Below are 27,641 nucleotides of genomic sequence, written 5' to 3' on the forward strand. Positions count from 1 at the left end.
TATTTCACCATAATATTTTAAATTATTAATTTCTTAAATTATTTTAACCTAACAATTTAAATTACTTCAAAATATTTTAAAATTGATTATATTTCTTTAATTTAATTTTAATAAGTTTTATCTTTTAATTATGTAATTTAAATTTTAAAATTTTACGAGTGAATTCTGTATTAGAGACTTTTAAATTTTAAATTTTTCTCTATGTATTTTAAAATATATATATATATAATTTAAAAAAAAATTAAAAATAAACCAAATATGCATGGCCTAAAAGTGTGGATACCCGAGTTTCATATGTACTCAATTTATAGATATTCCGACTTAACAAGCGGAGATAAATACCGATATTTTGGAACTCGAATATCCCGAATACCCAGTATTTTAGGTACCCAAAAATACGGGCACCTGATTTTGAACACCCCAATATATGGGTAACCTTAATTTCTAACTTTAATCTTTAATATATATTTATAGAAATAATCATATGATTATAAAGGAGATTTATTTAATATTAATTTATTAAAAGTAGATTTTTACTTTTTAATTAACATTGAAAATAAATATGTTTCTTACTTTTAATTAAATTAAGTTTTCTACTCTCAATCTAATTAGGTTTCCTACCTTCTTTAGCCTTATCAGAATTTCAATAAGATCATCTACAATTATATCGCCACAAGTAATATTCTGTACAGTACGATTCTAACAATGGATAATGTTTTGACGTCATTAAACCTACGTAGATGTCTAATTTTTTTATGCCTATTTTGATGGTAGAACACTGTAAGAAAACACAAATGCAACTCGAGGCAGAAAATAAAACGATGAAATATTGGGTTCTAGTGCAACCAAAGAAACAGAAACTTACAATCAAAAGCTGCCTACATAAAAAATTAACAATACCAAACAGCACCGATCGCACCAAATTAAGCCTACCAGGAAACCTTAAATTCCTGCCAGACCAATGTTCAAGCCTGTTGCGAATGTTATTTATCTAATATAGTTCTTGAGCTTTGATAAAATGATTAATGTGCATAATGTCCAATGTGAAATTTACCTATTTTCTTTTATTTACATTTTTCACATAATATTATAATATGCACGTAAACATTATAGGGAAAAAATGTACATATTCATTAGTACCAAAAGCTTTGTTCACAATCAAGAGGAAAGCAGAATACAGAGGACGGAGAAAGAAAATACAAGTAGTACAATATTTATCTTGGAGACAATTGAAAGATTCGGACAGCGCAAGAGCCTTTTTGGGAAAATAAATGTTGGACCTCTCTTTAATTGAAGAGGTTATATAAAATTCTAGAGCTTTATGGAGAAATGTAGAATTTTCTAAAACATTCTGGAGAACTCTAGAGAAGTATAGAACTCTCTAGAAGCTTGTGGAAGAGTATGAAATCCTCTGGAAAATTCAGGAGATGTGTGGAACTTTATGGAAGAGTATGGAAGAATATGAAAGGGAGTGGAAGAGTATAGAGCTTCTTAGAGTTTGTGGAGCATTCTAGATAATTAATCTCCACCCTTGGATGTAAATAATCTCCACCATTCATTGTGAAAGTGGAGTAGTATAAATAAGGGTGAGAGACTTCATTCCTAACCACCCAAGAAATCCTAGAACACTAAGAGAGTCAACTTCTTAGAGTGAGAAACTAGAGAGTTAGAGAGCCTCTTTGAGAGAGAAGAGAGATAACTTGGGAAGTCTTTATCCTCAAGCTTGAGTGAGCCACCAAGTGTGAGTCAAATTTTGTGAACACATCCTTATAATCCTACTATTCTTTGTATAGTGAAAGAATCTCCAAATTAGAGAATTATACTCTTGTACTCTCTTTACTATCCTTAATCTCTAAGTGTCTATCTTAACTTCACGAAGCGAGAAAGACCGTGATTCCCAACAATAAAGGTAGTGGAGTGGTGAGTCCAAGAATTGAAACTTTTATAAGATCCAAGAATGTAGTCCAAACAGTAAAATATACAAAATGTCCTGAAGCTAATATACAGAATGTAGTCCAAACATCATCAGAATGGGCCTCTAATCTTTGGATGAGACATTGTTAGAAGAAGAAAAAAATATAAAATGGAGCTAACCTAGTAAGTATCCTTTCCATGGGACTTGACCTCCCTGCCATCTATCCATAGTGTGATGGGGAGCGGTGGAACCTTGTTGACTTGATGGGGAGCGGTGGAGACATTGTTGACTTGAATGGAGCTAACATGTTCTTTTTGTTATACTGAAATACAACAATATGTAGATTGTTGTACTGACCCACTAATGTGTCCCTGAACTACAAAGAATCACGACTTCACATTCCTTTGAACTCTTGGGTAAACTCAATAGTTTTTCTATAATACTCTGTTGACGTGCACCCCCGAACTCGAGTTTCTCTAGAACTAATGCAAGCTTCAAGAAATAACTAACCACTTCATACATTTGTTTATGTTCCTCGAAAGATAAAATACTAATCTGCTTGATCTGATACAGCAAACAAGGAGGCGCTTCTTGAGGGAGCGACTTCATTCCTCTATATCCATCAACCAAATCCAAGATAAGTTTCTTCATATTAGGGACAAAACGCAGAAACTCAACGATCCATGTTCCTTTCCAATCACTACCGGGATTCCTAAATTCCAATTCAACAAGGTTGCGAAATGCAAGCACCGATTTGTCAGGCTTTGGGGAAAGCAGTACACTATTATCATGAATGGTTAAAAGTAGAGTATGTACATTGCAAATTCCACAAAGTGTTACGAATTCATTACGATTCACATCATCAAAGTGCGTGATTGTAATACAAGCTTTTTCCAAAGACTCTGTGTTTCTAAAAGCATATCCTTTGCCAACACAGTCCGAATATTTGAAACGGACAAGATTTGGAGCATCAACTTGGATCACGTAATCGAAATGTCTATGACCTTCATGTGAGGAGTGCATTACGGAGTCTAAAACCAAACTTGTAAGTGAACGACCACGGATATTTAGATCACTTGTGCCATAAATGTAACAATGGCAAAGATCAAAATCTTCTAGCACAGGGCAAGTGGAGATTAACCTACGAATTGATAAACCTTCTTCAAATGACATGTCCGAAAGATATAGAGTTCTGAGTTTAGGTAAATTCAACTTATTTGGAACCTTCATTTTCCAACTGTGGATATACAATTCCAATTTCAACAGTGAAGTGCAAGTAAACAAAAGATGAAGCAATATCAAACAGGCTCCATTAGCTAAGTCTACCTCAACTTCCTTAACACCACGCCATAATGCAGCATAAAGCCAACTAGAAATGCTTAAAAGATCATCATCCAGTTGACCATCACGCACTCACAGGTCATTCACCCTAAAGCACTCTAATCGTAGATGATTAGGGTTAAAAAAGAACTTATCAACAAACACCTTAAAGTTCTTCATAGAATTTTTAGTCAAACACATCCCATCTAAGCAATCATCGAAATCGAGTGTAGTCAACGATGAAGTAAAGAAATACCTCCACTTTGGTGAAAGAACTGAGGTACGAGCAGCATCTCTACTGGGCAAGAACGACAAGATGTGACAAAGAATGGAATCGGGCAAACTATCTAAGCCCTCGTATTTTGCTCGATTAGCCGTGCAAGGCTTCGAGATAATTTCTGGGATTATAAATGAAATAAGCAAGACCATAAGGAAGTGTAGGCTAATCAACAAAAGGCAGGAGCACGGGAACTGAACTGATTAAAAGGGGTTCTTCTCTTGACAACTCACTCCCATTTGATAATTCTTTGGGTTTCAATGGGCTAAGTTTTCTTGATGCGTTTGACTTTAACTAATGTTTATAAAGTACTCCATAAATAATATCATCTCTAACCTTAATTTCTAATTTTAATCTATAATATATATTCATAGAAATAATATATAATTACAAAGAAGATTTACTTGATATTAATTTATTGAAAGTAGATTTTTTACTTTTTTAATTAAAGTAAATATGTTTTTTTTAATCAAATTAAGTTCTCTACGATCTCAATCAAATTAGATTTCTTTTTTTTTTAATCGGATTAGATTTTCTATTTTTTAGTTTTATCATAATTTATATATTCATTAATTGTGTAAACCCGAATTTGGGTTAAAATTTTAATGATTTTCACTTTAAAAGGAATTCTAAAGTGCAAGGAATTCGAGACAAAATTTCAAATTCGATAAAACAATCAAATTTAACAAAAAAAAATAAGTTTTTTGCATCGACAAACAAATTAACTACCTTGAGAACATATTGTCGACCATTTTAGTATAATTCCAAGCTTGAAAACACAGCATTGTTATCCAAGTAAGATTGAACTTTGCAATATAAATGATTAAAACTAATTGAAATTCCATTCACGAAAACATATGATGTTCCAGCAATAATTACTTTCAGCAGAAAACACAATTGATCTAAACAGCAATTTTAGTAACATAAATAGAAAATGCTAATTGTAGATGCTCGATTTGTCCGGGGCGTTATTTAATTTTAATGGGGTTTTACTATTATCATTATTAGGGTTATTAGCATAAGTTTGGTATTTGTTAGTTATTAACATGAAAATATATGGCATAAAATTGCAATATAAAATAATAATAATTTATAACATGGATTAAGTATATTTATTTTTACTATTACAGGGCCTACACCAGAGTTACAACTAAAACGGGCCAGACCAAACAGGCCCAAGTATAAGAGAACCCTAAAACCCGTTAGGGTTTCCAGCTTTTGGTTCCAGCCGCCGCTCACCCTGGATGTTGGATCTGCTCCTAATCCAACGGTCCAGATTAAAGGACCATTAGGGTTTTTGCCTATGCCCAGCGCCGCTTCCACGTCCAGAATGAGCCTCTGTCGACCGTTCGTCTCCACCAGTCAGCTTCCACCGACTGCGCAGACTCACAGAGTCCTCCCTGAAGCCCGTGACCAGCTCGCACTCGTGACCAGCTCGCACCCGTGACCTGCAAGCACACCAAACAAGAGACAGAGCACAAAGACAAAAACAAAACAAAAACGCAAGAAAAGAGGGTTTTTTAGGAACGGTGATCATAAAAAGGGGGGAACAGTCTCTCTCGGTCATCGGCAACAGGAGAGAACAGAGAAATAGAAAGAGAACGGGAATCAACAACAACAAAAACACACAGAGAGAACACCAAAAGCAGTAACCATAATCATCTTTGAGATCCATCAGCAACCCAAAAAATCCATAGACCCAAAAACGAAACAACCAAAGAGAGAAGTGAAAACTTTTACCTTCCTGGAGCCATCACTGTCGCTTGAAAGACCTAACCCGTTGAGTAACCAGGGGTAAGCCGTCATTTCCTCTTCTGTTCTGTTTCTTTGGTTTCACCCGGGTTTGGGCGAGGAAGGAGGGATTTGATTCAGAGAAAGCTAGGTCTAAGGTCTGTAGGAAGGAGAGGTTGGTTTTGTAAGAGTATTAGAGGGTAAAGCCGGCTGAGAGGTTCTGTTAGGGGTTTTCGGGAAGTCTAGTGTTAGTCTCGTGATGGGGTTGAAGTTTTCTGGTAGGGGTTTGTCTCGGTCTTAGACGGCGGCCGTGGAGATCTTTGAGTTTTCTGGCGATGGAGGCTTGGTTTTCGGGGTTGCAGAGGGAGTTTGAAGTTTTCTGGTAGGGGTTGTCTAGTTTAGGCTTGTTTTGGGTTGACCAGTTGGTCTAGGTGGTCGTCGGGGTAGTGGTGGCCACCGAGGACTGGTGGCCAGCCGGTGGCGTTGAGTGGTGAGGGCGAGGTCTCGGTTGAACCAGATGAAGAATCGAGAGAGAGAGAGGATGAGAGTGAAACGGCGGGTTTGGTGAGGCTGAAGAAGAAATGAGATTAGGGTTAAAAATCTACCATTTGGTTTGTTATAACGCCAAAACGGCGTCGTTTAGGTGGCCGTGAAACGGCGTAGTTTTGTGCAGATCCAGAAACGCCCGCGTTTTGCTGGGGAGGGGTTAATTGTGAGCGTGGCCATCCCAGTTTTGTTTCATTTCGTTTTGATCCTTAAGCCGAGCTTTATTGATATTTTGATTTCGCCTCGTAATTTTCAGCGTTTTACATTTCAGTCCAGAATCATGCAAGGGTTGTTTTCGTGATTGTTATACATTGGATATGTAATTTTGGAAATATTCATTTTGATCCTATGTAAAGCTTTGGTCGTATTATGTTTGCAGTACCTTGAAATGAAATGTTTAGGAAAGGAGTATGCTTTATTTTTCTTTTTATTTTAGCCCTTGTCTAACCTGTTAATTGGTATGCTCAATTTTGGTTTTATTCACATTTAGTCACTCCTTTAGTATATGCATATCTATGTATTCAAATTTTGTAATGTTGCATGTCATGTTTTTATTAATATATTTAAGTCATGTTTGTACATCGTATGTTAACATGCGAGGTTTGTATTTTTTTAATTAAAATATATGTATATAGTTTTTTTATTTATTCTTTTTATTTATTTCAAATTACATGATATTTTGATCATAATATTTATTACTCTTTGCATGACATTCAATCAGCATAATTCGCATGATAGCCTCACGTGAATAACTCGATCTGATCACATAATCGGAATTAAGGGTAATACCCTTTTAATCTAAAATTATCAGAATGGCTTTTCTTAACTTACAGGAAAGTTGTTTTGATGATTTTAAATTAAAATGGTATCCCGTCAGTAACGCCTAATTAAGTTTGGATATATCATTGTAAAATTTGGGGAGCGAAAGAAAAGGAAATATTCGACTATTTAAACTTTTCGAGAAAAGGTCGTTAGAACTGAACTAAAGATCTGGTCTCGATATTTTTAAATAATCGAATATTCTTTATCTTTCTAATGACTTGGTAATTTTAAATTAAATCTATTTTGTTGCTTTGAATGTTGCAAATTGCATGTTTGTTGTTTAAAGGGATCATTAATCAAATCAAATTTGAACTTGTGAAATTCGTTGCAAAGAAATTAATTAATCGACTAGGTACCGATTTAGGGCGTTGTGGGGGTGCTAATCCTTCCCCACGCGTAACCGACTCCCGAACTTGGATTTTGGTAACGTAGACCGTAAATTGTCGTTTAATTAAAATTGATTTTTATTTAAAATGACAATGTTTTTGGGTGCCCAATCACATCCTAATCAAAGATTGGTGGCGACTCCTCGAACCTTATATTTTATCGTAAAGGAATTTCTAATTTTTCGAAACGAGAGGTTTTCTAAAATCGCACTGTTTTTTTAATTAAAAATCCAATTGAAAAGATAATAATTAAAAAGGACGCGGTTTTCCAAATCTGCCCCCACCCGGGTTTAAAAATTGTTTCGACAGCTTGGCGACTCCGCTGGGGATTTTTTTAGAGAGTCTGGCCGATCGTCGATTAATTAATTGTCTTTGCAAACGAAATTTGTAAGTTCGCTTTAATTTGGTTTTTGATCCCTTGTTTGTTTGAATTGTTTTATTTACATCTTAATTTGTAATTTGGTTAATGAATAAATAGTTGTACTAATGTGTTCTACATGTTTCAGTTTTCTGACCTTCGTTTTAGTCTATTGTTTTTCTTGGATCGAGGCAAAGGATTATGGGTTTCCCCTCACTGTCGTTACAACCATTTCGATATTTAGAGCCTTCTTACTGTGCTCTGTCCCGTTAGGTAGGGGTGAAAGCTACGCTTACGTGAGAAAAATTATTTTTCTCCGCATGGGCTTTAGCTAGTAACCTCTGGGGTACATGCCTTATGTTTACGAGTGAAACATTGAGTTTCCTCGCATGGACATAGGGAAATGTATCCTCTCGAAATTGAACTTGATCCGTTTTAAGCCTATAATGGGCGAGGATCGAGGGTCTGGCAAGCCCAAGGGGGCACCAGCAAAGGACAATTCGAGGACCCTTTTAGAAATACTGAAACTCTGCCCATCTTATGTTGAATCTCTGTCCACAGACACAAAGGGGAAACTCATTCTAACTTTTCCCTCGAATTTTTTTTTTTTTTTTTTTTTTTTTTTTTTTGCAAAAGTATGCGAACTAGAGATCATGTGGTTAGGTTTATTTCTCAAACATGCATGTGAATTAGATACCATGCGGTTAGGATTTTATGAGTCACAAAACATGTGGGTAAATATCATGTCGGGTAGGATCTACCAAAGCATGATTCGGTAGACGCCATGTTGGGTAGATACCATGTGAATTAGGTTTAGGATGTATATATTTCTATCTTCATGTTGTTTGTTTATTCTTTGACTATTCATTGTATATACTAATACAGTTTTATTTTTGTTTGTGTTTTATTTATTACCGCTGCATTGCATCATCATTCATGAAGAAAGGTGTGATTCACAAGGTGGTCATAAAAGTAGAAGGCGATCATAAAATGGACAAGAGCTTTCATAACAAGGAAGTGGATAACGCAGAAGTGAGGTCGTGGTCCGAGGAAACTCAGAGGAAGAAAGGCGACAGTTTGACTGAAGATTACATATCAGTACTACCAGAGGTTGCTCCGGTCAGTCTAAAGCAAAACGATTTGCAAGAGTTACGCGAAATTTGGGAAAGTTGGAATTCTGAGGTGAAATACTCTTTCTGGCAAAAGTATGGTGACATCGCCCTTCTGTTGTATGTGAAAGTAAACGAACCCCTAATCAAAGCTCTCGTCCAGTTTTGGAATCCCGCATATAGCTGCTTCACTTTCAACAAGGAAGACATGACTCCCACGTTAGAAGAATACACCTCCTTGTTTCATTTCGAGACGATACACTTGGACCGTATCTACTCAAAAGCCTCAAGGACCCAATCCTTTAAGAGCAAGCTCGCAAGGATCACTGGGATGGGAGAGAAGTGGGTTGCTGATCGAATCCAAAAGAAGGGAGGGTCCGATTGCTTCCCTTGGTCATGCCTCAAGGAGCTTATCGTCAAGCATAGCGATATCGAGAAGAGCATGGAGATGTTCGCCTTGGGAATTTATGGTTTGATGATTTTCCCGAAAGTTCTTTATCACGTGGAAGCCGCAGTGGTCGATTTATTCGAGCGTTTGGAAAGGAAGGTAAACCCTGTTCCTGCGGTTTTAGCTGAAACATTCAGAGCACTTAGCAGTTGCAGAAGAGCTGAGAGTAGCCGCTTCACCGGGTGTGTCCAGCTGCTTACTGTTTGGATACGCAGTCACTTCTGGAAAATTGACCGAGAGTATAGTCGACGGTTTTCTACGGCCTATTCACCCTTAAAAGATTTCCTCACTAAAGAGTGGCCAGAGCATCTCACCAGGAAAGATTGGGTTTCACTCTTCAGAAATTTACAGGAACATGATATAGTGTGGCGTGTCCCCTGGTTAGCTTTTGTGGATGTGTTGTACAAATGCGGGGATTCCGATTGGGTAACCCTATTAGGGTTATGGGGTGGAGTAGGTTATGCGCCACTGATGGTACTAAGGCAGTTTGGGGCACGCCAATTCGTCCCAGCTACATCCGGTCTGAAGGCATCTGAATTTGTGTACTGTGGAGATCATTACAAGAAGATGCTCGTGCAATGTCAGAGGCGTGGAAGTCAACCTTTAGAACTGATTTCATAGCGGCTGAGGTCATGCTGACACCAGATTACGTGGCATGGAGGGCGGTGCGAAAGAATGATATCCTTCCGTTGGCGGATCGTGACCAAACAATTCCTTTGGAAGCACAGTTTAAATACGTACCGTCTAAGTTGGAGATACTAAAGAGTGAATTCGAAGCGGAAATCGCCAGGAAGGAAGCAGAGTGTGAGGCCCTTAGACAAAAGAATTTTATGTTGGACATCGATAGGGGATTCTATAATACACAGTTTGAGCTTATGCGCAAGAGAAAGGATGAGGTGGAGGCCAATCTCACTAGTTTACAGAGCGATTACCAAAAAATGAGTCGAGCACGGGCAATTGCTGGCCTCGGAAGAACTTCAGAGCAGTGGCGGTTAGAGCTCCGGGCTGAGAGGGATCGCCGAGTTAGAGACGTCAGAGCCGAGAGAGAGCACCGAGTCAGAGAAGTAGAGACAGAGAAGAAGAAAAGAAATCAAGAACTTGAGTCCGAGAGAAGGTCCTGGGTTAGGGCATTAAAGAGCGAAAGGACAGAGGCTAAAGAGTTAAGACAAAGGTACACCTTGAGCAAGAGCGAGAAGAAGAATTGCATGCTAATATTGAAGAACTCAGAATGAAGGCAAATAACATGCAACTTGAACTTGAGGTTCGAAAGCAAAGAATCGACGAGCTCGAAACTGAGAAGAGGCAAAGCGAAGAAGAGTTAAAATTAGAAAGGCAACATCGGGAGAATGTGCTCCAAGGCAAACAGGATGAAGTATTCCTCTGGATACAGAGGTGCGGAGCAAAGAACGAACGGATAGAGGTACTCAATCAAGAGATGCACGAAATGGAATCAAGGCATGAGGAAGAGTTAGCTCGAGCCAAGGCAAAGAATGAAGAGTACAGTGCCTACGTTATGCAGCTTGAAAGTTCCTTATCTGCAGAAAACAGTCAGCGTTGCCAAGTGGATCAAAGGGTTAGCCTCGAGGAGAACGCTGCTTTGCAAAAGAAGATTCATGATTTAGAGGCTGCCTTACGAAGCTGCCAGACACAAATCGCTGGTCTCGAGCGCACCGTCCAAGGCACCAGACTGCAATGGCAAAACTCAAACGATCACTTTAGAGACTGGAAGACAAACGTGAATCACGTGATCCGAGAGACCATGAATCAGTTAAGCGGCGTTGCGAGGCAGTTGGGAGAGATGGACCTCCAAGCAAAAGTCATCCAGAGCTATGCCAATCCAGCATCAGGCGTAGGAAAGAGGGTCGATTGGCTTGTCAGTCAGATAGTAGAGCTGAACATGAGAGCTAGGCCGTTTCTGTAGTGGACTTTTCTTGTAAAGATGATGCTTTTGTCCTAAATGAAAGTTGTTCTAAGACTGATCGCGTCTTATGAATCAATGTCTTTCTGCATGCATTTGCATTTTATTTGCAATTTAAGTTTTGTATTGCATTTTTATCGCACTTCACATAATTTGCATTCATCCTCAAAGCATTAAAATTAACAATAAGGGATACATTACAGAATACTGGGAAATTTCAAGCATCACTATAACACGAGGAAGGCCATGGATGATAAGATTGCTCAAATAGAAAGAACTCAATTGCAGTTGCAAGATGATCTGAGAAAAATGCAAGAAGATATGCTTAAGGCTCAAGAGGATATGTTGTCTAAGTTGGCAAATATGCTGGGAGGGAGAAATCCAGAGCACGGAAAGGCCCATGAGCAAACAAGTGAAGAACCACTTTACCCCCCAGGGTTTACCCCGGTACAGTCTCCGAATATCCAAGGAACATCTGTCCATACCAAAGTACACATAAATCCTGACGGCATGGCAATGAATCCGCAACCTGGATCTTGTTCGCATCCCGAAGAAAGCCCATATCACCAGGTCCCGGACCTTGATGAAGAAGCAAAGAAGAGCGAAAACAAGTTGTTGCAGGAGCAATATAAGCAGCTAGCAAATGAAGTACAAGCTATGAAAGAAGATACCAGCTTGTATGGTCTCGACGCTAAGGAACTGAGTTTAGTTCCTGATCTGGTCCTACCTCCCAAGTTCAAAACTCCTGATTTCGAGAAATACGACGGTACCCAATGCCCTTCTGCCCATATCACAATGTTCTGCAGGAAAATGACTGGTTACGTAGGGGACGACCAGCTGTTGATCCACTGTTTCCAGGAAAGCTTAGTAGGCTCAGCATTGCGAGGTATAATCAATTAAGGAGAGTTGATGTCAGGACATGGAAAGACCTGGCCAAATCTTTTCTCGACCACTATAAACATGTGAAGGACGTCAGGCCTAACAGAATGGTGCTGCAAGCAATGGAGAAGAAGCATAGTGAAAGTTTCAGACAATATGCTCAGAGGTGGAGAGAGATAGCAGTACAAGTCCACCCACCGTTGGTAGAGGAAGAAACGAACCTACTTTTTGTTAATACCTTGAAGGCTCCATTTTTCTCACATTTTGTTGGTAATCCTTCTCGAAGTTTTGCTGATATAGTTACGGCGGGAGAAATGATTGAAATGGCGATCAAAAGCGGGAAGCTTGAGGGAGGAGATTCCAGCAAGAAACAACCGATGAGGAAGAAGGAAAACGAAGTCAACAAAATAAGGCAGTATGATTCCCATAATATCACAGTGTCCCGACCACAGGGAACGGTAGCATCACCCCAAATTGACAATAGCAGGGGGCAAGAGATCCAAGGAGAGAGAGGCCTCAATTTGATCCGATTCCCATGACTATAAGGAGTTATTCCACGAATTATATGATCGACATGTAGTCTCACCTTATCATGTGGACCCTATACAACCCCGTATCCCAAGTGGTATGATGCTAGTGCTAAGTGCGAATACATGCAGGGGTTTCCGGACATTCTATTGAAAATTGTCCCGCTTTCAAAAGGTCATCCAAGCTCTGAGAAGAAGAAACGTCATCAACTTTGGTGACAGTGAACAGCCAAACATAGCCCAGAATCCATTGCCAAACCATGCAGGAGCCGGGATTAATGCAGTCGCTGAGGAGAAAGGAAAAACGACTGTAAAAGTTAGGGAGGTGATGTCACCCATGTCTTGGAGGTGTGTCACCCATGTCTTGGGTGTGGCGCCAAATGGTCAAGGTAGGACTATTAAGGACTAATCTGCCATGTGAACATTTCATAACGAAGAGATGTGCCACTACCATAACTGCACAAAACACAGTATACAACAGTGCTCTGATTTCTTAGGGCTGGTACAAGAGATGATGGATAGTAAGGAAATCGAGTTCTTCAAAGAAGGGGCTGAGAAAGAAGAAGCGGAAGTTTACGCCTCTGAGGGATCATCCAAAGTGGTCTATAGTGCCAGTTGTCCCTCGTCATTACTCCCAAGAATCGAGTGGCTGAGAAGGTAGCTCCAAAGGTGATTATTACACCTCCCTCTCCGTTCCTGTACAAAGACAACAAACAGGTACCCTGGAGATATACTTGTCAAATAGGAGAGGTGACAAAGCAACAGGAAGAGGTAGATGAAGTGGGACACATGACCAGGAGTGGTAGATGTTATCACAAAGAACCTGAGAAAAAGATTGCTGTCGAGAAAGGAAAAAGTATCGATGTGCAGATAAGAGAAGATGAACCCATCGTCAATGAGCCAGTAACGGAGAATGAAGCGATGGAATTTTTAAAATTTCTGAAACATAGTGAATACAGTATTGTTGAGCAATTGCACAAGCTGCCGGCCCGTATTTCTGTCCTATCACTTCTTCTAAGTTCAGAGGCTCATCGCAACGCCCTGTTAAAAGTTTTAAACCAAACATTTGTCCCGAAGGAGATACCCACAGAAAAGCTGGACCGACTAGTTGCCAACATCCAGGCCGATAATTTTTTATCTTTTTCTGAGGACGAGATCCCTTCTGGGATGCTTGGCAATCATAAGGCCCTACACATCACAGTTAGGTGCAAAGGGCATGTTCTATCCAGAGTACTGATAGATAACGGTTCGGCGTTAAATGTGATGCCCTTGGTGACCCTGAAAAAATTGCCAGTGGACAGCACCCTGATGAGAAGCTGTCAAAGTGTGGTTCGAGCTTTTGATGGAACGAAGAGAGAAGTTCTAGGCAAGATTGATATCCCTTTGACTATTGGCCCGGCGATATACGAAGTGGAGTTTCTTGTGATGGACATCATGCCTACATACAACTGTTTATTGGGAAGGCCCTGGATTCATCAGGCCGGTGCGGTTCCGTCAACGTTGCACCAAAGGATAAAATTTGCAATGGATGGGAGGCTTATATGCATTCATGCTGAGGAAGACATTATTGCTTCGGTTTCTACTACTGCTCCATACGTTGAAGTGGAAGAGCAAGCTGTTGAATGTTCTTTCAGATCGTTGGAATACGTCAATGCCATGTTTGCGGCAGAAGGAAAGAAGATCCCGAAGCCTAGATTGTCAAACTGCACCAAATGGGGCTTAAGCTGACTCTTGGAAGAGGAGCAAAAACTGGCAAAGGGTTTGGACGTCGGTTGCAAGGACTGGTGGGCCCAATCTACCTGTAACTAAAGAGACAGGTTCGGTTTAGGATATCAGCCAACTTTAAAAGAAAAAATGAGAAGCATCAAGAAGATTCAGGAATTGAGAAAGGCAAGATTGACTGGTGAGGACCCAAGCTGGGAGCCCATGACATTCCCGCCATTGAGCAGCATTTTCGTATCAGGAGGACATATGTTTCAAGGGACTTTGGAAAGCAGTAAAGGGATAGTTGAGAATGCCTTGGAGGACTTGGGCATTAATGTCATAACCGATGAGGAGTTCAAAGAAATGAGAGCTATGGGCATTTACCCTGCGCCACTGGGCTTTGTGTTGAACAACTGGACTGCGGAGGAATTGCCCGTAGTTTACAAATCTTTTGCAGAGTAATACACTGGAACTCTTCCCTATTGTTCATACCCTGGGACAGTAGGTGATTTGATGTAAAGGGTTAAGTTGTGTGTTTTTACTTGCTTTCAATAAAAGATGTGTTTTGTTAATTCCCGAATGGCAAACACTTCCTCATGCATTTCTGTTTGAATATACACATATTATTCTTTCTATTTGTTTATATGGGAAAAGATTCTCCCATATGTATATGTATATATGTATATATCTTCTTTTTCGTTATCCTTTCAGGAACTCAGATATCAATAATACGAATGCTAATGACTCTGACCCGGAGATTGATTTCGAGATGCCCATATGTCAAGGGGAAATCGAAGGTTGTGATGAGGATGAGGGATGTGAACCACCCTCAGAATTACTAAAGATGGTGGAACAGGAAGATGAGCAGATCCTGCCTCACGAAGAGCTTACAGAGATCTTGAACCTGGGTACAGATGAGGATAGAAAGGAAATAAAGATTGGTACCACCCTGTCTACTGAAGGGAGGCAAAGCTTGATAGAATTACTTCAAGAGTTCAAGGATGTATTTGCTTGGTCATACGAGGACATGCCAGGGCTGGATACAGAATTGGTTGTCCATAAATTACCAATAAAGCCTGATTGCAAGCCCGTACAACAGAAACTGAGAAGAATGAGACCCGAGATGCTGCTCAAGATTAAAGAAGAAGTGAAGAACAATTTGACGCTGGGTTTCTCACAGTGGCCAAATATCCTGAGTGGGTAGCAAATATTGTCCCAGTACCAAAGAAGGATGGGAAAGTACGAATGTGTGTCGACTATAGAGATCTGAATAGAGCTAGTCCAAAGGATAATTTTCCTTTGCCACATATAGATACGTTAGTGGACAATACTGCTGGAAATTCCTTATTCTCATTTATGGATGGTTTCTCCGGCTATAATCAAATTAAAATGTACCCTGAAGATATGGAGAAAACAACGTTTATCACTATGTGGGGGACGTTTTGCTATAAAGTCATGCCGTTTGGATTAAAGAATGCAGGGGCAACCTATCAGAGGGCCATGGTGACGTTGTTTCATGACATGATGCATAAAGAAATTGAAGTTTATGTAGATGATATGATTGTCAAAGCCAAGACGGAGGAGGAACATGTCGAGAATTTGAGGAAGCTCTTTCAAAGATTAAAGAAGTGCCAACTAAAAACTTAACCCAAATAAGTGTACTTTTGGGGTGACATCGGGAAAACTGTTGGGATTCGTAGTGAGCCGAAAGGGAATCGAAATAGATCCCGATAAAGTAAAAGCCATTCAAGATTTGCCAGCCCCAAGAACACAGAAAGAGGTTCGAGGATTTTTGGGGAGATTAAATTACATCGCTCGGTTTATCTCACAGCTGACCGAAAGATGTGATCCCATATTCCGCCTTCTTCGTAAGAATGATTCAGGAGAATGGAGTGAAGATTGCCGAGAGGCTTTTGAGGCAGTAAAGAGATATCTTTCGAATACTCCGATCCTAGCGCCACCAATCCCAGGAAAGCCTTTAATTCTTTACTTGTCCGTTTACGACAATTCAATGGGATGTGTGTTGGGGCAACATGATCAAACTGAGAAGAGGGAGAGGGCTATCTACTATCTCAGTAAGAAGTTCACTGAGTGTGAGGCCAGATACTCACCAATTGAAAAATTGTGTTGCGCTTTAGTGTGGCTACCAGAAGACTTAGACAGTATATGTTGTATCATACTACCTGGCTCATATCTAAGCTGGACCCTTTAAAGTATCTGATGGGGGTACCTGCATTGTCTGGAAGGTTAGCCCGTTGGCAAATCCTGTTGTCCGAATTTGATATCCAGTATGTAAGCCAGAAAGCAGTTAAAGGGAGCGCCATAGCAGAATTCATTGCGAGTAGGGCTTCAGAAGAATATGAACAGTTGAATTTCGATTTCCCGGATGAGGATTAATGGCTATCTCGGAGGAAGAAACAATTGCTCTTGCCGGTAAATACTGGAAGATGAACTTTGATGGTGCTTCAAACGCCTTGGGGCATGGGATTGGGGCAATCTTGGTCTCACCAAGTGAAGAGCATTATCCTTTTACCAGTCGGCTCAATTTTGATTGTACAAACAATATGGCGGAATATGAGGCTTGTGTTATGGGTCTTAGAGCAGCTATTCAACTCAAAGCAAAAATGCTGAAGGTATATGGGGATTCAGCTTTGGTAATTTACCAACTCAGAGGTGAATGGGAAACCAAAGATCCCAAACTTGTGGAATATCGTAAATTAGTTCTGGGACTTATTGAAGAATTTGAAGAAGTGACTTTCAATTACCTCCCCAGAGAAGAAAATCAAATGGCGGATGCCTTGGCTACTTTGGCAGCGGCCTTTAAGATGAATGAGCATTCAAATATGATGCCTATTGAGATGAAGGCTTATGAATATCCAGCCCACTGCTTGACATTGAAGAAGAAGATGATGAAGGACCTTGGTACTATGATATCCTCCAGTATATAAGATATCAAAGTTACCCCGAACAGGCACTGAGAATGACAAAAGGACCATTAGAAGAATGGCAGCAGGGTATGTGCTTAATGGTGAGATCTTATATAAGAAAAGCATGGATCAGGTCTTATTAAGGTGTGTGGACAATAAAGAAGCGAAAATGATTCTTGAAGAAGTACATGAAGGAATATGTGGCACCCATGCTAATGGGCATGTAATGGCCAGACAAATTATGAGATTTGGGTATTATTGGTCAACTATGGAGACTGATTGCATCAATTATGCCCGAAAATGTCACAAGTGTCAGATTTATGGGGATAGAATGCACACCCCTCCTCATCCGTTGCATGTGATGACAGCTCCGTGGCCGTTTTCTATGTGGGGCATGGATGTTATTGGGCAAATTTTTCCAAAAGCGTCAAATGGTCATCGCTTCATTCTGGTAGCAATAGATTACTTCACCAAGTGGGTAGAAGCAGCTTCCTATGCAAGTGTTACCCAGTCGACGATATGTAGGTTCTTGAAGAAAGAAATCATCTGCCGATATGGCTTACCAGAGAGAATTATCTCTGACAATGCATTGAACTTAAACAACAAGATGATGAAATCTGTATGTGAGCAATTCAAAATAAAGCATCATAATTCCACGATTTATCGCCCAAAGATGAATGGGGCAGTGGAGGCGGCTAATAAGAACATTAAGAGGCTTATAGAGAAGATGACTGAAACTTATAAAGATTGGCATGAGAAGTTGCCATTTGCTCTGTTTGCCTATCGGACTTCTGTACGAACGTCTACTGGGGCAACTCCGTTTTCTCTAGTTTATGGGATGGAAGCTGTCCTCCCTATTGAAGTGGAAATTCCCTCGCTCCGGGTTTTATCAGAGGTGAAGCTAAATGAGGCAGAATGGGTACAGACCAGATATGACCAATTGAATCTGATTGAAGAAAAGAGATTGAAGGCTATTTGTCACGGTCAGATATACCAGAAGCGGATGATACGAGCACATGATAAGAAGGTTCGCCCTCGAGAAATCCACGAAGGAGATTTGGCTCTCAGGAGGATATGCCCATTCAAAAAGATTTCCGAGGGAAATGGATGCCCAAGTGGGAAGGACCCTATGTTGTCAAGAAAGTTTTTTCTGGGGAGCTCTGGTCTTAACTGAGATGGATGGGTCTGAATTACCTCATCCAGTGAATTCTGACGCAGTTAAGAAGTATTTTGCTTGAAGAAAAAGAAGAAGAAAAAATGAGTGAAAATGAAAAAAGAAAAAATAAAAAAAAATAAAAAATGAAAAAATGGAAAAAAGGAAGGGTTCAAGATGAAAACTCGAAAAGGGCGTCTTAAAACCAAAGGAGGTCTCGAGTCGAAAACCCGCAAAGGGCGACTTGAGTTTTAAATTCAGAGTTCGTGCGTGGTGGATAATCTGAATTGTTTTGGAAGTAGGAAGAGCTCCTGACATGGGTAACGACAATGGCCATTGGGGTTGAGACCAAAGATCAATGAGTCTCGATGAGGACAACCAGAGGAGGAATTGAATGCACGTGAGATTCAATACTGGTTTACGATATCCAGTAATGGGATATTTTGGGGTTCAAAGAGAGCTTCGCACTCTTAGGTGTCATCACAATTTTGGAGATCCTTTTCACAGAAGCTACACTCGAGTCATTCCGACGGCATTCAAGTTCAAAAGCATTTTTGTTATTGATATTTGAAGACACCCTCCTTTTGTTCTTTTTCCAATTAAAAGTTTGCCATGTAGTGGCCTAAAAATTCTCTGCAAGTATATAAATAAAGAGACATTTTCCCTTTTTCGTTTCCCTTTTACAAGTATCTAATTTTGAAAAAGTTAAAACGCATAGCTTAACTTGTGGTACATGAAATCATTTTGTATTATTATGCAAAGGTTTTGGAAATGCAGGGTATCCTGAAGCTAGCAATGGTTTTAACCCATAAGCTTGTGTGGTTGCGAAAAGCTAAAACTTTGGAATTCATAGAAAATCACAGCCATTAGTAGATGACCCAAGGATATTGTCATTTATCAAGAAGATTGGTCAGGTGTACCAGCAGGTTTCAAGAAAGAAAGAAGTCAAAGTCCGGTCGAGCCAAAAGATATGGTATTGAGAGTGTCAACTGGGGTGAACGGGTGAAATGCTCTATGCCCTAAGCGAAACCGAGTTCCATTGAAATCAAAGGGGATAATATTCTTTCGAAGAAGAAAGTGTATTAAATTTCATAATTGCATACATCGCAGGCATGAATAGGACCATGACATTGCATGATTATTTTAAATGTTTGCAGATTTCCCAGCAATTATTGAAGATTGTTCGAGTCTCATACTCTCTGAAGAAATAGGGAGCAGACGCAATTGATGAAGATTGTGGGTCTTATACTCTCTGAAGATGTAGGGGGCAGACACGATCGTTCGAGTCTCATACTCTCTGAAGAAATAGGGAGCAGACACGATTGTTGAAGATATTCGAGTTCTATTCTCCTTAGAGAAAGAAGGAGCGAACCCGTTTGAAGAGATGTCTAAGTTCCATACTCCCTAGAGAAAGAGGGAGCGAACCCGTGTGAAGATATCCGAGTCCCGTACTCCGTAAAGAAAAAGGGAGCGAACCCAGTTGAAGATGTTCGAGTTCTATACTCCCTGAAGAAAGAGGGAGAGAACCCGTTTGCAGAAGATTTTCAAGTTCTATACTCCCTGAAGAAATAGGGAGCAGACGCGATTGATGAAAATTGTGGGTCTTATACTCTCTGCAGAAATAGGGAGCCGACACGATTGTTGAAGATTGTTCGGGTCTTATACTCTCTGAAGAAATAGGGGGAAGACGTGATTGATGAGGATTGTGGGTCTTATACTCTCTGAAGAAATAGGGAGCAGACGCGATTGATGAAAATTGTGGGTCTTATACTCTCTGCAGAAATAGGGAGCCGACACGATTGTTGAAGATTGTTCGGGTCTTATACTCTCTGAAGAAATAGGGGGAAGACGTGATTGATGAGGATTGTGGGTCTTATACTCTCTGAAGAAATAGGGGGCAGACGCGATTGTTAAAGATTGTTCGGGTCTTATACTCTCTGAAGGACTATGGAGGTTTTTGAAAATGTTCGAGTTCTATTCTCCTAGAGAAAGAGGGAGCGAACCCGTTTTCAGAAGATTTTTTTTCAACTCTCACTCACCCTAGAGGAAGAGCGGAACGGATGAGTCTATCAAAGTTCTCATGGTCGGACAAATTTGAACATCTAGTGATCTTTGCTCTATTCTCGTTGCACGACAAAGAACAAAGAGGGGCAGCTGTAGATGCTCGATTTGTCCGGGGCGTTATTTAATTTTAATGGGGTTTTACTATTATCATTATTAGGGTTATTAGCATAAGTTTGGTATTTGTTAGTTATTAACATGAAAATATATGGCATAAAATTGCAATATAAAATAATAATAATTTATAACATGGATTAAGTATATTTATTTTTACTATTACAGGGCCTACACCAGAGTTACAACTAAAACGGGCCAGACCAAACAGGCCCAAGTATAAGAGAACCCTAAAACCCGTTAGGGTTTCCAGCTTTTGGTTCCAGCCGCCGCTCACCCTGGACTGTTGGATCTGCTCCTAATCCAACGGTCCAGATTAAAGGACCATTAGGGTTTTTGCCCTATGCCCAGCGCCGCCTTCCACGTCCAGAATGAGCCTCTGTCGACCGTTCGTCTCCACCAGTCAGCTTCCACCGACTGCGCAGACTCACAGAGTCCTCCCTGAAGCCCGTGACCAGCTCGCACTCGTGACCAGCTCGCACCCGTGACCTGCAAGCACACCAAACAAGAGACAGAGCACAAAGACAAAAACAAAACAAAAACGCAAGAAAAGAGGGTTTTTTAGGAACGGTGATCATAAAAAGGAGGGGGGAACAGTCTCTCTCGGTCATCGGCAACAGGAGAGAACAGAGAAATAGAAAGAGAACGGGAATCAACAACAACAAAAACACACAGAGAGAACACCAAAAGCAGTAACCATAATCATCTTTGAGATCCATCAGCAACCCAAAAAAATCCATAGACCCAAAAACGAAACAACCAAAGAGAGAAGTGAAAACTTTTACCTTCCTGGAGCCATCACTGTCGCTTGAAAGACCTAACCCGTTGAGTAACCAGGGGTAAGCCGTCATTTCCTCTTCTGTTCTGTTTCTTTGGTTTCACCCGGGTTTGGGCGAGGAAGGAGGGATTTGATTCAGAGAAAGCTAGGTCTAAGGTCTGTAGGAAGGAGAGGTTGGTTTTGTAAGAGTATTAGAGGGTAAAGCCGCTGAGAGGTTCTGTTAGGGGTTTTCGGGAAGTCTAGTGTTAGTCTCGTGATGGGGTTGAAGTTTTCTGGTAGGGGTTTGTCTCGGTCTTAGACGGCGGCCGTGGAGATCTTTGAGTTTTCTGGCGATGGAGGCTTTGGTTTTCGGGGTTGCAGAGGGAGTTTGAAGTTTTCTGGTAGGGGTTGTCTAGTTTAGGCTTGTTTTGGGTTGACCAGTTGGTCTAGGTGGTCGTCGGGGTAGTGGTGGCCACCGAGGACTGGTGGCCAGCCGGTGGCGTTGAGTGGTGAGGGCGAGGTCTCGGTTGAACCAGATGAAGAATCGAGAGAGAGAGAGGATGAGAGTGAAACGGCGGGTTTGGTGAGGCTGAAGAAGAAATGAGATTAGGGTTAAAAATCTACCATTTGGTTTGTTATAACGCCAAAACGGCGTCGTTTAGGTGGCCGTGAAACGGCGTAGTTTTGTGCAGATCCAGAAACGCCCGCGTTTTGCTGGGGAGGGGTTAATTGTGAGCGTGGCCATCCCAGTTTTGTTTCATTTCGTTTTGATCCTTAAGCCGAGCTTTATTGATATTTTGATTTCGCCTCGTAATTTTCAGCGTTTACATTTCAGTCCAGAATCATGCAAGGGTTGTTTTCGTGATTGTTATACATTGGATATGTAATTTTGGAAATATTCATTTTGATCCTATGTAAAGCTTTGGTCGTATTATGTTTGCAGTACCTTGAAATGAAATGTTTAGGAAAGGAGTATGCTGTTTATTTTTCTTTTTATTTTAGCCCTTGTCTAACCTGTTAATTGGTATGCTCAATTTTGGTTTTATTCACATTTAGTCACTCCTTTAGTATATGCATATCTATGTATTCAAATTTTGTAATGTTGCATGTCATGTTTTTATTAATATATTTAAGTCATGTTTGTACATCGTATGTTAACATGCGAGGTTTGTATTTTTTTAATTAAAATATATGTATATAGTTTTTTTATTTATTCTTTTTATTTATTTCAAATTACATGATATTTTGATCATAATATTTATTACTCTTTGAATGACATTCAATCAGCATAATTCGCATGATAGCCTCACGTGAATAACTCGATCTGATCACATAATCGGAATTAAGGGTAATACCCTTTTAATCTAAAATTATCAGAATGGCTTTTCTTAACTTACAGGAAAGTTGTTTTGATGATTTTAAATTAAAATGGTATCCCGTCAGTAACGCCTAATTAAGTTTGGATATATCATTGTAAAATTTGGGGAGCGAAAGAAAAGGAAATATTCGACTATTTAAACTTTTCGAGAAAAGGTCGTTAGAACTGAACTAAAGATCTGGTCTCGATATTTTTAAATAATCGAATATTCTTTATCTTTCTAATGACTTGGTAATTTTAAATTAAATCTATTTTGTTGCTTTGAATGTTGCAAATTTGCATGTTTGTTGTTTAAAGGGATCATTAATCAAATCAAATTTGAACTTGTGAAATTCGTTGCAAAGAAATTAATTAATCGACTAGGTACCGATTTAGGGCGTTGTGGGGGTGCTAATCCTTCCCCACGCGTAACCGACTCCCGAACTTGGATTTTGGTAACGTAGACCGTAAATTTGTCGTTTTAATTAAAATTGATTTTTATTTAAAATGACAATGTTTTTTGGGTGCCCAATCACATCCTAATCAAAGATTGGTGGCGACTCCTCGAACCTTATATTTTTATCGTAAAGGAATTTCTAATTTTTCGAAACGAGAGGTTTTCTAAAATCGCACTGTTTTTTTAATTAAAAATCCAATTGAAAAGATAATAATTAAAAAGGACGCGGTTTTCCAAATCTGCCCCCACCCCGGGTTTAAAAATTGTTTCGACACTAATGATGGTTGGTTTGCATTGCAGCATGCAACTAGACGGCATGAATCAAATCATCGGCTCTCCAAATACCACCCAACGGAAGTTCAATCCAAATCATTCTGCAGTTGGCTGCCTCAACACACTTACGGTAGAGTTCCGACCGACTAGGAGATTTTCTGCCATAAAATCTAACATGGGGATGCAACCGTATATCAGATGCAAATATGGTATTTGCTAATACACTTGTCTTCCACTGCTGGAACAGAGAATGAAGTGCACCCGATAAACAACACGCGGTCACTCAAATCATTTTCATAAACCCAATCCATCTTTGAAAAATCAAGCTTGAGGAGTTCCAAAGATGAGCTATGAGACAACAGCCGCAGATCTGCATCAGACACAATGAGTCTAGCATCGGCCAAACTAATTCCTGAGAGTGGATGATCAACCAGAATAGTCCACCCTTCAAGTTCAACATTGAAGGCATCCAATTGACCTCCTTTAAAAACACAATAGAAAACTCCGTTGGTGTAGTAGGCGGCTTCAACAGCACCATTTGGCCGATCAAAACTATCGAACTCAAAAGTCTTCCATGAACATTCACCCGCAGAACATAACTTTATATAAATTTTTCCGTATGTACTCCACAAAAGAAAGATGATACATTTTTGGAGATGTTGCATTCAAGGCAAAAGTCGCCACCTGAAATCTGGGAGGTTCCCCTAAATACGGCAGCTTAATTACCTCGGTTGTAAACGGAGAGTACAAAAAGAGGGACTCTTTTTCTATTTCAATAAAGTGGCACACTCTGAAAAGCACCCACCCATATAAAGAAGCATAAGGTCGTGCATCAAGGAAAACCCGAGAATCTATTCCTCTCCTCCCTTCTTCGACAACGTACTCTAGGGAAAGAGGGTCAAGCAGCCGGCACTCACCTTGTATTAGAGACGGAGTGGCATAATACCAATAAAATTTCATTGCCCAGGGGATTTTATCAATGGCAGGAATATGAGTGTTTGGGACTGACCAAGTCTTGCAAACTGCTCGTATCCGGCTTCGATCTACCCAACGCAAACGTCCAATTATACGTTCAAGGATGTCGAGAGGGATATCCGACCAATTGGGCCCATGTTTACCCAGTCGCCGCCACATTGAAATCCTTCTTGCCTTAGAATATATCGTATCAGTAGTAGTCATCTCTCCTGTCGACATAATTTCTGGGATTATAAAGGAAATAGGCAAGACTATAAAGAAGTGTAGGCTAATCAACGAAAGGCACTAGCATTTATAAAGTACTCCATAAATAACATCATCTCTAACCTTAATTTCTAATTTTAATCTTTAATATATATTTATAGAAATAATATATGATTACAAAGGAGTTTTATTTAATATTAATTTATTGAAAGTAGATTTTTTACTTTTTAATTAAAGTAAATATGTTTTCTATTTTTAATCAAATTAAGTTCTCTACTCTTCTTGATCAAATTAGATTTCTTACTTTTAATCGGATTAGATTTTCTACTTTTTTAGTTTTATTATAATTTATATATTCATTAATGGACCGAATTTGAGTTAAAATTTTAATGATTTTCACTTTAAAACAAATTCTAAAGTGCAAGGAATTTGAGACAAAATCTCAAGTTCGATAAAACAATCAAATTTAACCAAAAAAATCAATTTTTCACATCGACAAACAAGTTATCTTCCTTGAGAACATATTCTCGGCCATTTTAGTATAATTCCAAGCTTTTGGTACTAAATGAAATTTTAGTATAATTTGAATTTTTTTTATAATTCATATATGTAATTATTGAATTATCAATGTGAAAAAGGAAAAATATTAAATTTAATTTAAAATATAAAAATATTAGATTCTTTTTTTATCTTGTATTAACTGTAGCTTAAAACATAATAAATAAATGTATTCAATTATAAAGAAACGATTAGATTTGTTTGAGTAGTTTAGGTGCTCTTATGTTCCATGTGATTTTTATTTCCTTTATATTAAATGGGGGGTTTGGCCCAGTGATTAAGGCACCTCAACTTACCCCTCAAGCTACCAAATCCTCCATTGTTTCTTCAATAATTGTTACTTCTAATCTTGCACTCTTTGACCCATACTTCTCTTTCATCTCCATACTTCTTTTTAACTCCTCAGAACTCGCCATTTTCTTTAAACTTTCTTCCTCAATCCTCATGCTATATATGTACATGCACCGCTTCTAGAGGGGGGGGGGAAACATGCTCCGGTTGAGGGCCGACCACTACGTCATCCCACAACCCGGTATATATAGACCACTACTTCTTCAATCCTCAAGTTTAAGAATTGATTTAATTTTTATTGTACTCACGAAAACTTTATGATTTTTCAAGGGATTAAACTGAAGTCTATTTTTTGGTGAAAAGACCAATTCACCATTGTATAACTTAAAACTTTGCAATTATATTAAGGGACTTAAATTTATTTATATTTTCATTTTGAGGACCACCTCCGTGCATGCCCCTTTAGATGCACCCATGCTCTTAGGTCCTCTCGGAGAATAATAATTTAATTTATGTTAATTTCGAGAGTGATTAATTAACGATTTTAATATTTTTTGTCAATTTTATATAATTTTCACTCACACAATAATAAATTTAATCTTAAATTGATATAATTTATAAAATTTTAGGACTAATTTTATTGTTATGTCAATTAAATTATATAAAATTGGCTAAAAATAATAATATTTTAATAGTCTAAGGCGATTATAATATAGTATCTGTTCAAATTTTTTTCTTAATCATTGATACTACGCACACACTACAAATATGACTGCTCGAACCTATAATATTTAGAGAGAACAACACTCATTTTTACCACGGAGGTCACTCAATGAGTTAAAAAAATGACATTGTTAATTGTCCTTAATTGATCATTTTCAAAATTGTATGGGAACTAATCAATATTTTTATCTATTCTTGGCACAAATTAACTTCTTCAATAGATGTCTATTGGTTTAAAATAAAAAAAAGTTAATTACACTACATTTCCCAAAATTACGACCCTTGCTTTAAATTGGTCTCTAAACTTTTAAAATTACAAACTCGTCCTTAAACTATAACCCTAATTCTAAATTGACCCCTAAACTTTTGAACACTCCAAATCCATCCCAAACTATGACCCCTCCATCTAGATTGATCCCCAAACTTTTGAGCATTCTAGTAATTTCCCCCAAAATCATTCAAAAGTTTGGAAATGAAATAGGAGCATTCAAAAGTTTGAGGACCAATATAGAATGAGGGTCATGGTTTGGAGATGAATTTGGAATGTCTAAAAGTTTAGGGAGCAATATAGAATTAGAGTCAAAATTTGAAAATAAAATCATAATATTCAAAAGTTTGTGGATCAATTTAGAATGAGAGTCCTATTTTGAGGACGTGTAATACAATTAATTCTAAAAATGAATTAGAAAGCCAAAATTTTCTGAAAACCAAGAAAAGAGAAAGGAACCCTTTAATGATTATGGAATTTCTAATATGAAATGAGGGTTGAATTGTGAAAACAATTAATTTTGAACATCTTATTGAATGGGGCTGCTCTACTAAGGATACTCAATCGGTCTAGGATGCATTGCAAGGTTAATAATCTCAGCTTGTTCGTTTTGGTGAATCTACAGTAAACAGATGGCGGTGACGGTGATGCGGCCTTCCGACGTATTTGATGTCGTCCGGAGATCCTTAAGTTCTTCACGGCAGTGCAAAAAAAAAACTATTTTTTGAGTCATAGAACTACGTTATTCGAACTCGCATGTAAATATATTGATAGAGTGCTTGTCTAATAAGGGAATGTCCGATCTTTTTACTTATGTATTTTAAAGTTTTGGAGGATTATACTCCAAACGTCAATTTTAAAGTAGAGGATTTAAATTTTGAACAGTTGCATATATATGATATGTATGTGTTATCAATAGACTAATTTTTTTAAACATATGGTATTATCTTATAATCATCTCAGACTATTCAAAAAATAAACCAAGTTTGAAAATTCAATTTAATCAACCTAATTTTAAACAAGGCCCAATCTGTTTTGAACATAAAAAACCAACAACTTAAACACATTCGATTTAGATTTAATTGCATGATACATAGTTAAATTATGACCCTTGTTCTAAATTAATTCAACTTTTAAAAAATTTAATTTCATCTCTAAACACTGACTCTCATTCTAAATTCATCCCTAAACTTTTAAATATTCTAAATTCATCCCCATACTATAATCCTCATTCTAAATTGATCCTCATACTTTTGAATGTCCAAATAATATCCCCCTATATTTTTGAAAATTTTGGGGATGAAATTAGAATATTTAATAGTTTGGGGATAAATATAGAATGAGGATCATAGTTTAGGGATGAATTTGAAATGTTCAAAAGTTTGGGGACTAATGAGAGTCGTAGTATGAGAATGATATTAGAATGTTGAAAAATTTAGAGACTAATCTAAAATGAGATCCATATTTTGAGGGTGTATAATGAAACCCAAAAAAGAATTTGAAAAAAGCAAAAGCACACAAAAATATGTAACAAAGCAACATAACTGTAAATAATGGGAAATTCCACACAAGGTCATGGAACA

The 27,641-nt window shown here is 38.6% G+C and overlaps 1 protein-coding gene across 1 annotated transcript; it reads right to left on the minus strand.

The window, feature by feature from the left end:
• Positions 1-1,995: 1,995 nt before the first annotated feature.
• Positions 1,996-3,665, minus strand: LOC120174680 (F-box protein At4g22280-like). The gene is made up of 2 exons (XM_039181454.1): positions 3,333-3,665; positions 1,996-3,284 (listed from the first exon to the last, which is right to left on the minus strand). Exons 1-2 carry the CDS (start codon positions 3,662-3,664, stop codon positions 2,276-2,278), a joined length of 1,341 nt encoding a protein of 446 aa, XP_039037385.1. The 5' UTR covers position 3,665; the 3' UTR covers positions 1,996-2,275.
• Positions 3,666-27,641: the final 23,976 nt, after the last annotated feature.

Source organism: Hibiscus syriacus, unplaced genomic scaffold (assembly GCF_006381635.1).
Source record: "Hibiscus syriacus cultivar Baekdansim isolate YM2019G1 unplaced genomic scaffold, ASM638163v2 tig00112114_pilon, whole genome shotgun sequence".
Lineage (NCBI taxonomy): Eukaryota > Viridiplantae > Streptophyta > Magnoliopsida > Malvales > Malvaceae > Hibiscus > Hibiscus syriacus.

Coding starts and splice junctions, on each gene's coding strand:
- LOC120174680 (XM_039181454.1), bottom strand. CDS start 3,664: ATGGTCTTGCTTATTTCATTTATAATCCCAGAAATTATCTCGAAGCCT. Junction 3,285..3,332: donor TGCTTTAGGGTGAATGACCT/GTGAGTGCGTGA, acceptor AAGCATTTCTAG/TTGGCTTTATGCTGCATTAT.